Source organism: Belonocnema kinseyi, chromosome 3 (assembly GCF_010883055.1).
Source record: "Belonocnema kinseyi isolate 2016_QV_RU_SX_M_011 chromosome 3, B_treatae_v1, whole genome shotgun sequence".
In the NCBI taxonomy this organism is placed as follows: domain Eukaryota; kingdom Metazoa; phylum Arthropoda; class Insecta; order Hymenoptera; family Cynipidae; genus Belonocnema; species Belonocnema kinseyi.
Genome location: NC_046659.1, coordinates 67914672 through 67928206, shown reverse-complemented (window position 1 = coordinate 67928206; position 13535 = coordinate 67914672). Strand labels below are relative to the sequence as shown.

The window sequence follows — 13535 nt, the reverse complement described above, 5'->3', positions numbered from 1 at the left end:
CAACCACGAATTAGACAAATTTTAATCCTTTTCAATTTAGCAAATTTTGCTACATTTATTTAACTGTTTTTCGAATAATAATCAGGCAAAAAGCTTTTTAAAACATAGCGTCGGTCATTTCACGATGTCAGATCAATTTCCACATAGAAGGTTTTGGTGAAAAATAATTTTTTAAATTTTTTATCATGATTTTATATTTTTTCAATTGATAATATTTGAACAAAGCGAACATTTGACGATAAAGAAATGTATTGTTACATACAATCCTACTATATTTGGCAAATTTCATGCTTTTAGAGCGCGTTCTAATGCTTCAAACGAAAATTGTGTTTTTAATGTATTCGAGGTTACGTCTGACAGCTCCGATCGACTTTAAAAGGGATTGAAATCTTATAATTTTCGCCACCTAATGATAATTAAAAACCTATGGACAGAAACGGCATTCTTAGGGATTAAAATTTTCTAATACTTTTTGATGCAAGGCTTCTTACCGGGTGTTTTTGTTCATGTGCATAACCTTTCTTGTCCCGATATCAAGGGATCTGAGCTCGTTCTTCGTCCATAGAACTATTCCAAATGAATAGAGTACTACCGGGACGGCAAGCATGTTCTTTACAGATACTTTGTTTCTCGCCGACAGTTCGGAAGACCAAATCTGTGGCAATAATGTAAGGCAAAAGAGGAGTGGGCTCATGATGTCGCCCTGAAAGACACCTCTCTGAAAGGTGACCTTGTTAGTTGTCACACGATTTTTTCCAGATAAGATAGTAAATCTGGTTTTTCAAAGCGGCCCCTTGAAGCTATTTATATTTTCTGAGCCTTCGTCCAGTCTATGCTGCATTTCGTAGACTTCTCTCTAAAATACTTCGAGCTCCTCTGGTTTGGGCGGGAGGTCGACAGTAACTGGAGGGTCTTGGAAGAGTCGAGATGGGTCAGAGAGAAACTGTTGATTTTTTCTGACCCACCTCTCCCTCCGCTCTAGACTTCTCTTAGCGTCAGATAGTATCCGTATTCTCTCAAAAATATGCTGCCTGATGGTCAGCAGCTTTGACTTGTCAAGTGTGTGATAACGGGTCCGGAGTTTGCGCGCGAACTTTCGAACCTTGGCAGTAAAATTCCCGCCAGATGTGATGTAGTCAATCACACACTGAATGCGCGATGCGTACTGTCTTGCCCAGCCTGTCTTTATGGCAAGTTGATGCATTCGTCTTTTGGTCTTATGAACAACCGTTGGTTTTGTTTTACTGTTCGCATCGGCCAAAGCTCTCGCTCCATTATACACACAATAATTGATAGCCCAGAGGTCGGATTCTCCGGAAAAATGTCCACGAAGCATGTCATCCATATCAGCCTGATCTTTAGGCTTGAGAGAAACCTTGGTGTTGATGTTTCTCCGGGCCATAAATCATCGCTCTTCTTCTATTGGATGCCTGCCCGCTGTTGTTCTTAGTGTCGCCTCTCTTTTTCTGTTGCCGGCTTGTTATAGCTGTGGTAGAGTAGGCGTTTCGCTTACATAGCCCCTTTTTCGGAGTAGTTCGGCATGGTTTCGCAGACGTTGCTGCGAAAAGTGCGATAGTTCCGGGTGTTTCTCGCACCACAGAGCATGCAACCGTGCCACGTAACCCCGTTCAGGGGCCACACTCACATCGTAGCACTGTAGCAAGTCGTGATTCAGTCGCTCCATCCACCTAAAGGTCCCGAAATTCCGCCGATCCATCGCATTGAATCCATTTTCATTGGCTCCCCTAGCTCTAGAGTGGTCGGCATTGTTGGCCTACCCATTGTCGGGAGCCCTGCGCGTTCTGTTGTTTTGAACCGCACTTACTACAACTATGTTTGGTGTGGTCATTGTTGTTCCCACAAGAAGCTAGGGAAAGGGGTTCGTCCATCCTTGTAGAGCCCCGCATGCAAGGATAAGGCTATGCACTCTGAGATGTCGCCCGGTATCCCAGAGTCACCGTTCTAGACACCTCAACCAGGGGCCATTCAGCTTTTGGCATGGTTTTCACACCTCCGCTTAGGGGTTAATTCCTTTGGGACCTCCACTGGACAATTGTCCGCGACTGCCTATTTTTTTGTAACCATATTCAGCAGAAACCCTTGGTACATGCACCCTTTATCCGCAACCCGAGGATGCGGTCGGTGGCTTTGTCATAGGCCCTACGGTTTGATCCTAGAGGTATAAAAAATAAATAAAATAAAGAAAAAAAATATATATATATAATTTAGAAGTTAAAAAGGGTAAGGTTGCTCAGTAGACCGTATGTGTACAGTTTAAATTCTAAAAACACATTGGAAATGAGCAAAAAACTAAGCACAAAAAGAAGAGCAAAAAATGGAAAAACGACAAAAGTCGCAATAAGATATTTAACAACAAGTTTTTTCAAAGAATTCGCATTTTTTTAAACGGGACAATAAAACTACGCTTGTTCTAATACCAATGTAAGTCATGAATTATAATAATATACAATTATGGGAATGATATAAAATTGCAGGGATAAACTCGAGTGCGTAGCACGAGATACGTGATAAGAATGTTTTCGTTAAAGCCGAAGGAGCTTTAACAAAAGAGAATTCACAATCTACAAATTACTGTTGTCGATATTTTCAACTTTAGTTTTAAAAAGTCTAGGCAGAAAAATCGAGCGCGAAGCGCGAGGTAAGTGCATTATCGAGCTCGAAGCGCGAGAACCAACAGTCGCGCGCCCTACGCAGTTCGGTTTTCTGAAAAAATCCGATTATGCTATTTATCTGGTTCCGTACTGCCACCCTTCATCTATCATTCATAAAACTAATAAAAACTTTATTTTATTTTGTAGTAATACAAAATGTGCAAATTTGTTTGAATATGGTAATTTGCGATAGATTAAAAATAAACTAATGGTACTGTTTTTTTATTAAAAGTTAAAGATATTTTCTACTTTTTCACTCCGTCCTGTTTTTCATTTTTATTCTCAATTTACTACAAATCTAGTTCTGAAACTTCCTAATGAAGAAATATTACTACAGACATTTAATGAAAAAAATTGATTTATTTTTGAGAATCTTTTCTAATTAATGGAAGCAAACTTAAGGGTACCGAATTTTATTGTGTTCGGCTCTTAGTGTAAATCTGATTTATGTGGATGAGAATCAGTGTGGAATTTGAGATGAACACGATTCATTTCGAAATATTAATGGCCTTAATCAAAATATCTGATGATATATTTTCAAATTTTTTTTCCGCAGATTAAATACCAAGGCGTACCTTCCCAGACACATCCATAAATCTCAACCCTCATGCAGACTGTGCGTGGATGCTGACTGTAAGGGACGAATCGGACCCTGCTAGCCACAAAGGGTAGATCCAACTTCTGTTTCTCGACCAGATATGTATTGCTGTTCCCTCGTAGGACCTAAACATATTTTTCGAGATTAATGCCCCCTAATGATCTTAATTAAATACACACATCATCCAAACAAATAGATAAAAATCTTACAGCTGAGCAAAATCGCTACATTGTAACACTAATTAGACTGCAAGGGTTCAACACCAACCCTTCAAAAAAGGTGGTACAAAAACTATAAAGAATTTTCATTTATCTCAAATGTTGTTGATTTACAAAAATATTATCACGAATCTTTAGCAATAATTTATTATTACTAAGGGGCTGTCCACAAATTACATATCTAAGTTACAGTTTTTGAGGGGGATTTTAATCAATACTATAGAAAATCCACGTATCGAAAAGTAGAATTTAACGTTAAATTTCAGTAATTATAATAAAAGATTTTAATAACGTTATAAATTTCAATTTTCGTGTAATTAGATTAGTGATTTCATTACATTCTCACCAGAGAAGGTATTAGATTTGTGTAAAATTTACCCCCCCCCCCCCAGTTGTTTTCAAATGTCCACGTTTTCAAACCCCCTGAATAAAAAAAAAACAGGTTTTTGCAACTGTGTTTGTCTGCCGGTCTGTTTCTTTATCTGTCGGTCTGTCTATTTGTTCGTGGATGGTTTTTTTGTTAGCACGATAACTTTCGAAAGAATTGACAGATTGGATTGTCCTTTGAGACACTCTTTTCGTATCTTAAAATGAAAGTCAAGTTCTTTAGCCAGCCATTTTTGATACAAATGGAAAAAGTGCGTTCATTTTAAATATTTTTTACCACTTTTTTTAAGATTCAAAAATTTTCTGTACGGACAATCATAGTATTTAAAAAGACGAACACACGAAAGTGAACATTTTAGGCCAAATAATGCACGATATGAAAAAAAGTCAAGAGAAGAAAAATTTTGCTTTTTAAATGCCCTACAAGATTATCATGACACCTTTTCGATTTTTTTGGAAAAATTCAAATTTTGACGACATAAAAAAATAATAGAAAATCACAAATTACATTTTTTCATTCAACTATTTCACAGTATTTCAAAGATTCTCAATTATATAAAAACAAACCGTTTTTAAACATTTTTGAAATTATAAACTTGAGTAGATAATATCAATCTTCTAAATTGTTGTTAAAAATATAAAGTTATCGTAAACAGCATTATTCAATAAAATAAATTGTAAAAAAAGTGCAAAATTTTATCTTTTAAATGAACTTTAGAAAAATAAAACATACTAAATAAACTCAAAAAAATATTCTTTGATTCAAAGAACATTTCTTTTAATAGAATAAATAGTTACATGTTCTAATAAAATTTGTTTAAATTAAGAATGATTTTATTAATTTTAAATTTATTTTTGGGTAAATAAAAGAAATTACGTTACGAAACGTTTTCTTTGTTCATTTAAAACATGGCCGTCTTTGCCTGTGCTAAAATTTCAGTACAATAGGTGCATTTTTTCGGTATAAATAGCGCGAATTGGAAAAGGAACAGTTTTTACTGAAATTCTGGTACAAATAGCCGGATTCTGTAATTTTCAGTCTTTCCGATATTTTCCATTTTTGACACTGATTCATATGCCAGATATTTACGACGGAAAGTTTGTTAACATGTTGGATGTTGAATTTTGATGCTTTAAAGTGATAAAAGTTTCAAAAATATATCTGTTATTTGACTATCTTAAAGATTTGCAATTAAAAATTCTTTAAGTTTTAATGTGTATGATTAAAAAAGATGTAATTTTGATGATTTACAATGAAAAAGTCTTTAACTTTAAGGGCGTATAAATCTTTTAAATCTGCGAGATATACAATTTAAAGTTCTAGAATTTAGTAAAGTTCTAATTGAAAATACTTGAATTTCAAGAATACAGAATTGAAAATCAATCAATTTACAGGTATATATATATATATATATATATATATATAGCTATGTAGGAAGTTTTCAATGTTTTTTCTGAAATAGATTAATGTCCAAGATTTAAATTTGAAATTTCTTCAATTTTTGAGAATCACAATTGAAGATTGATTAATTTTGAATGTTTGTTATTTAAATTAACGATTCTTTAATTTTTAAGCTTTAAAATTGAAAAGTCTTCAATATTTATTACATATTTGTGTAATGGAACATTCTTGAGTTTTGATAAAGATTTCCGATTCAAATGCCTACAATTTTTAAGAGTTATAATTTAAAAAAAAATTTATTTTGAAAATAGACTATTGAAATTTGTTCAATTTTTTAGATTCATATTTTAAAAGTGTGTAATTTTGAACATTTTTTTGAAATAGTTTGATTTTGAAGACTTATAATGAAAAATTATTGAATTTTATCGAACTTAAATTTTACATTCTTGTATTTTAAATATTGAAAATTCCAGATTTATTATTTTTGAATGTTTTTATTTGAAATTGATGTAATTTTGAACCTTTAAAATAAAAATGTATTGAATTTTATAGATTTTTAATTTTTTAATTCTGTACTGTAAAAATGACAGCTTTGATTTAATTTTGATTTTAGGCCCCTAAGAAGAAAGGGGTTCTTGAAGTTTGATCAAATTTCAAATTTTTTGAAGCCTAAGCATTAAATTGTTTCGAATTTTTTATATTTTAATTTAAGGGATATTACATACGCTATCGCCCTTTAAATTTTTGTACTGATGCCACTTTGAACCCCTCCAGTATTCCAGAAAAAAGGATTCTGCATATTCTTGACCCTGGCCATTTCCAAAACGACCTTGCGTTTCTGTCCAGGTGATTAAGTGGTCTTGAGTTAGATCAACTTCCAAATATTCTCGAATATCATTACTGATTTGGGCCTTTGGACACCAAGCACCACCGTTTTTCTCTTGGCGAATCCTAAAAAACAAACAAAACAAAAAGTATTTTTAAATTGAAATTACATTCAGGCTCATCTAAAGTTTATTCCTTAATCTAGTCATCGTAAAAAGAAAGATTTAAATGAAAAGGTTAGAGAATACTCAGTGGACCTAGAAAATTGTTTCCAGAGAGTACACACAAAGATCAGTCTTCCAGGTCAGCAAATACCTTTTTTAGATCCTCTCTCTGTTCCGCAAAACAAATTTGTTTTATCCTATCAACAAGAAAGAAAGCTCAAGCATTTCCGCGAATAATATAAAGTGTTTTTGCACCTCTAAATTTTATTGCTAAAAGATTAAAGAATAAGTGAAATTAGCTTTGAGAAGAAAAATTCGTATTTTAATTACTTTATTAAATATTGATAAGCAATAAGAAGAAGGGAATCATTTTTCATTATTGAGAGTACTGTTCAAATGCTAGGCTGTTACTTATGGAAAATGCTCCTTTGATGCTAAATTAATAAAGCTCTTGCTTTATTTTTCGCGTGCTTAGTTTCATTTTCTCTCGGCGTCAAACAAGGAAATAATGAAAAACGCGCGTGCCCCGAGTTCTTCGGAGTCTCAAATAATCGCTTTGTAACGCGAGAGGGTAAATTAGAGTCAGATTTTTTATGGAAAAGAATTTCCTTTGAAGGAAACGGTAAAAAAATTCACAAAGGTTAAAAGCGAAAGTTACATTCATCATGTTAAATTATATGAGTAATGTAAAGTAGAATAGAGTGTCTTTCAAATAGTCACATAATTTTAAAAGAATCTTGTTTGTTAAAATTCTAGAACACAGAATCGTTTTTATTAAATATTCTTTAGAATCAATTTCATAAGTTTTATTTAAATCATCAATCTTCAAGGTATTCTAGCATTTTTTATTATTTTTTTCCATGTAGCTTCGATATTACAATTTGAAAGCTTTAAAGGGTTACATTTTTTTAAGTTTTTAAAGATAAACTCTTTATTTTGTCATTTATAGTACTCATAAGTCGGTAGACAATTCATGAAATTTTTTCCAGATTTAAGGACTCATATAAGTAAATTTAAAAAAATGGAATAGAAAGCCTTACATTTTAAAGCTAATTTCAAACTTGCATCTTTTTGAATGACCTAAGATAGGACTACCTGCATTATTGAAAGCAATTGTTTCATGAAGTAAACAAATTTTGCACGACCTACTTTGCTCTGTTTGTTTATATTTTCTCAGCAATAATTATTATTATTACTCTTCATGAAAGGAAACTTTTATTATATGTAGAGTTACTTAATTTAATTAATGTAATACACCAATTAATAGATAAAACTGATATTTTCTGCATTTCCGTGCTTGAATGCATTATGTATATTGATTTTTCAGTTAAATTACATAAAAGTAATTACTAATCACGAATGAGACCAAAAAAAGAGCAATTGTAATTGTAATAAATAACTGCTATGAAGAAATTCTCTTGTATCACACTTCTGAACATAAAAACTTGTTATTTTCTACGTCAACATTTTTTTCATCTCAAATATTATAATTCAACAACAGTTTTTAAGTCAATAAATAATTGTTCTAAACAAAATTACTTATTTCGCATTTTGAAGCATAATGTAGTCACTTCTTTTTATCTGAAGAATAAGATTATCATACAAAACATTGCAATTTCTTTCACAAAATAGTTTAATTTTTTAAGCAAAGAGATATATTTCCAATAAAAAAAGATAAATTTTCAAGAAAATAATATATTTTCAACGAAATTCATTAAATTTCCAAGTAAAAACGATAAATTTGTAACCAAGAATGTAATATTCACATTTTCAGTTAAGAAGATTAATTGTCAACAAAAAACAAACTGATTTTCAATATAATAGTTTAATGATCGAACAAAGAGATGAATTTTATACTAATAAAATAAATGTTCAAAAAAAATGTTTCAAACAAAATAATAAACTTTTTCCTAAGAGAGATTTTTCAGTCAAGAAAAAAAACAATGTTAAAAAACGATTGATCATTCCAGTCCAAAGGAAAAATTTACTACAAAAAAGTTGAATTTTAACTCAAAAGGACGTATTTTTAACAAGTCTGTTGAATTCTCAATAAAAAAGGATGGATTTTGAACAAAGAACCCCGCACACAATACATGAGAAAATGTCTTTCGGTGGATTTGGTTGAAACTTGGTAATATTGCAGGTTATAAGGGGCCAATGAAATATCCTTAAAATTAAAAAAAAAAATGGATAGTTCCAGCGATATACGACACCAAGCTCTCAAAATCAGTGCATATGATATATCTGCATAGCATTGAGAGCAAAAACAACCACAAAATGTTGCTTCGCGCAACAGCTGAACGCTAAGTGCTCAATATTTTGCATTAACTGCAACACTCACAGCTCGAGAGAAACAGTGGTGATAAAATAACGTCGGCTTCAAGTGCAGTCATAACATTCATATTAACAACCTGCTTCTCGCAACGTTAGAAGGCGAAGCGCTCGATATTTGAAATTATTTGCAACATTCACAGTTTGAGGACAGCAATGATTCTTAAATAAGGTCAGTTGCAGATGCTATCGTGCCAATCATGTATATCGTCGACTTCCAGCAACGCTCGAACGCTAAATACTCCATATTTTCAATAATTTGCACAATTCGCAGTTGCAGGGCAGCAACAGTCCTAAAAGGTGGTCACTATCAAGTACTATTGTGACAATAATGTATATCACCCACTTCCAACAAGGATCAAACGCTAATCATGAACTGAGTGAAGCTATTCACAAGTTCCATAACAAAGAAGAGGTTTTTTTTATTACTTGTAACTAGCTTCACTTAGTTTCCGTTTTAAAAATGTAAATGATGTATTTCATTTATTGTAAATTCTAAATAAGAAACAGTTTACAGATTTCATATGTTCATTCTTATAATATTAAGCAACCTTTCCTTCTTTTAATGACGTTTTTATTACATAGTCGGTCGTGGTTAAGTAAATAATTTGTTTACTGATTTTTTAAACAATTATGTAATTATAACGTAAAAATAATAACAAATTATCTTAAAGATATGTTGAAATAAGTAGTTTATAAATCACTTACATTGTTACGTTTGTGACAGGGAATATCTAGCGGAGCAAGTTGACTGGAGTAGTTGAGGATGATAATCCTACAAAATGCTGAATCGCCGTTCTATGCTAAAATTAATTCTATCAGCCACCTCTTATCCTTAAATTTAAGAATATAGAATATTTTTCAAATGTAATTAGTCTATTCTTAATGAAATAGTAGCTAAAGAACATGATCTTACTCGAAACCTAATGTATTGATGCAAACTGGTAGTGGAGCTTGTATGCTACATTGTCCCAATTGCACTTGATGCTCGCCTTATTTTAGAACCATTGCTGTCTTCAAACTATCAGTGTTGCAGTTAATTTATAATATCGAGCACTTAGCATTCGACCGTTACGGGAAGAAGACGATACATATGATTGAATGATCTCACATGGTATTAAGCTCACTTTGCACCATTTCTCCACTCAAAGTAGTAATTGTATCAGTTATAATAAAATCTTGCGCACTTAAAGTTGAAGGGTTTTGAGAAGCGCGCGATATTTATCATTGGCACCATCGCACATGATACTGACCGGTTTTTACGACTGCTGCTACCCTTAAACTGCAAGTGTTGCATTTAATTCAGAATATTGAGCGCTTAGCGTTCGAACGTTGCTTTTAGCGGACGATATATGATATAATAGCACTTGATACTGATTTTATTTTAGCACAACTGCTCCCTCAAACTATATATATTGCAGTTAGTTAAAAATATTGACCGCTTAGCATTCGAGCGATGCTGGAAGTCGACGATATACATGATTGGCACAATAGCATCTGGTACTGACCTTATTTAAGAATCATTGCTGCCCTCAAACTGTGAATGTTGCAAATAATTGCAAATATTGAATGCTTCGCGTTCTAACGTTGCGAGAAGCAGGTTGTTAATATGACTGTTATGACCACACTTGATGCTGCCGTTATTTTACCACCGCTGTTTCTCTCGAGCTGTCAGTGTTGCAGATAATGCAAAATTTTGAGCTCTTAGCGTTCAGCTGTTGCGAGAAGCGAACTGTGAGAGTTATCGGAATAGGCGGACATAATTTCGATCTCATTTTAATGTGTGATTCTGATTTTTTTCATTGTTTTTGCTCTCAATTCTATGCAGATATATCATATGCACTGATTTTGAGCACTTGGCGCCGTATATCGCTGGAACTGTCAATTTTAAAAAAATTTTTAGGGATATTTCATTGACTTCTTGTAACCTGCAATATTACCAAGTTTCAGCCAAATCCACCGAAAGACATTTTCCCATGTACTGTGTGCGGGGTCCTTTGTTAAATCTGCAAGAAAATAATTAAATTTTCAAGCAAATATGAAAATTAAAAAAAAATAAAGAATTTAGAAGAAATAAAATTTCCAGAAATAATTAAATTTTTAACAGAAGAATGAAACTTTTAAGCAAGAAATATTTCTCAATTAAAAAAATTTAACCAAATTGTTGAACATTCAACAAAAAAGTTAATTTCCTGTCATGATATTATTCTTGAGATGAAAACTAGTAGTCCAGTAAAAAAGAAACATTTTTTTGTTAAGAAAAGCTTATAACAATGGTTTATTACAGTAATAACTGTTGTTAAGTGGCAATATTTTCTATGCAAATATCAGATTTATTTATCAATTTGTTTATAAGATATAAAGAATTTAAGAAATTTGTTCCATAATGAAAACTTTTTTTCACAATGAATATATGTACTAATCTTATATAATTTTAAGAAAATATGAATAAACAGAGGAAAGTAGATAGTACAAATATATAAAATTATGTTTTTAATTAACTTTTCAACCGAAATAACAAATTAATGAAATTAAACGAACCTAAATGACCTTTTCTAACTTCAATTAGCTTTTAAACTTATGAGGATGGTTATTGTAACTTTTAAGAGCAGTCAAACAACCCTCGACACAAACATGAAAAATTACTCTAGAAACGTGATAAAAGCAAAAGAATTATCCGATATGATAGGGTAATGATACCGACATTGTTAAATTTTAATTGCAGGTAACCTTTATTTAGAAATTCGGGAAAAGATTGTTCTGAGTTTTTTCTATATTAAATAATTGAGGATTTTTATAAATTAAATAAAAACATAATAAAAATATAATTGACTTGTATTAAATAAGTGTTGTTTTTCCTTTTCTTTCGGAAAATTAATGTAATCCTCTTTTATATTTTCATTGATATTTTGTGAACGGGAATAAGGCGTTAATATCCGCGAAAGATAATATGTATTTATCAGCGATGAATGCACTAATAACGTTCATCAGAATTCTGCTTAATAAAAGGATTAAGTAAAAGCATTTCCGACTGGCAGCAACCTGGTTTGCAGAACCCTTTTGGCTTTGCTTACAGCAGTGTGTAAACGTGTGCCTGGTATAATATTCATTAAGAGGATGAGAAAATATACCTCGCATTTTGCGGGCCGACGGACTTCATCTCGTAGCTAGAAGACGCCGTTATTGCGTCGTCCGGAATTTTTCCCTCCTCCATGCCAAGAGGATGTATACACTGCCCTGAAATCACATTAACGTTATCCAATTACCATCGGATCGAGACACCAAAAAGCGACAAGATACCTTTTCCTCTTAAGAGTAAATAAGAGTAAATTCAATTTTCTAACTCAATCGCTAAAGGAACTTCTAGCCTCGAATGTTTCACAACTTTATACCCTACTGGTGATTTTTTTCTTTAAGGATTCACTCACCGTAAGCATTTTTTATCGGCTCCTCCGCAGATAGGGCCGAAACAATTAGGACTTCTAGAAGCAAGACTACCGTTTCCATGATATGCGATACGATATCCTACAGCGTCGCTGCACGAACTTTTGAACGTTCATGATAGGCTGGATGGTATCATTGCACTTTTACCCTGAAACAGAGAAAAAAACTACAATTAGTTTTTGAAAAACATATTATTCAGATTTGTGAAGAATGATTTTATTTGCAATTTTTTTAAGTGTAATAAGTCCGAATGGGCAAAACTGTCTACAATAAATACACAAATTTGCAGATCTTTTTTGTGTGCATAATTTTTGTGAATTCATCTTTCTTATATATTGCATAGTTTGATGGCAAAATAGAATTTATTTTTTTACTATCAAAATTTGAATTTTCAAATTTCACGAAAAAACGAAAAGTTGTTGTGAGCCCGAATCCATTTCAAATCAGGCAGGTTGTGCACTAGAAATCGCAGTCTCTCGGGGGCAAAATATGTTTTTTTTTATAGAAAATTTGGTGATACGTATTTTTTCGTCTAAGGTCATATAACCTTTGACCTAACTTTGATATGTGAGATTTCTAGTCGTTAGGAAAATTGCATTTTTTATTATTCTGAAAAATGCTACAATATATCGTGAATGAGTAAAAAACTTTTTGTAGAAATTTTAACTGTGCAAACTATTTTTCAAATCATCTTTTCGTATCTCTTGTTGTTTTCTAGAAAAATGCCTAAATACGATTTTATAAAAAAAAGTCTCCTGGCCACAAAAGTTATTCAGCCTGTATAAAAATCACACAGTATTTTCCTTATGACAGGGCAAATTTAACAAAAAATTGGCAAAAATAAAGTTGTGGGTTTTTTGAAAAAGTCGACAGAACCTCAAAAGAAGTCTTAAATGTCGTTTCCGAGTACTACGAATAGCTGTAAATAGAATCTTTAAAGCTTAAAAAGTGGTGTCAAACATTTAAAAATGCTATAGCTTTCTCAATTTTTATCCAAAACAGCTGGCTCACAAACTTGAGTGAACGTACCGAAGGCCAATTGAATAGTTTAATTTGTTCAAAAGCCATCGTGCTTACAAATGGACAAACATACAGATATACACAAAGAGATACAAATGGGCATATATACATACAGAAATATGTACAGACATACATGCAATACAACCTACAGATATACATGCATAGTGACATATATACAACTATACATACATCCAGCCATACATACATCCATACATACATGCATACATACAGGCATCTATGCAAACATACTTGAAGCCATACATATACACAGGTGCAGACATACATTCATGTATGCATACATGCCTAAATACATACATACATATCTACATAAATGCATAAATACATACATACATAAAACAGACAAATTCGTAAAAGCCTGTTTTTCGGTTTCAGAAGACCTCAAAACGTTTTAGCGAATGTGAAAACCATCCCAAATCAACAACTAGTAACAAAAATGTTTGTAAAAAACAATGG

General features: G+C 32.2%; 1 protein-coding gene across 1 annotated transcript in view; it reads right to left on the bottom strand.

The window, feature by feature from the left end:
- The window catches only part of LOC117169380 (discoidin domain-containing receptor 2-like), a 294163-nt gene that overhangs the window by 27761 nt on the left and 252867 nt on the right, over window positions 1-13535 (bottom strand). Inside the window, exons 2-5 of the mRNA XM_033355738.1 lie at window positions 12026-12189; window positions 11729-11834; window positions 6003-6228; window positions 3248-3395 (exon numbers count right to left, since the gene is read on the bottom strand). Coding sequence (XP_033211629.1) covers window positions 3248-3395; window positions 6003-6228; window positions 11729-11834; window positions 12026-12104 — 559 coding nt within the window. The 5' untranslated portion in view covers window positions 12105-12189. The remainder of the gene's footprint in view (window positions 1-3247; window positions 3396-6002; window positions 6229-11728; window positions 11835-12025; window positions 12190-13535) is intronic.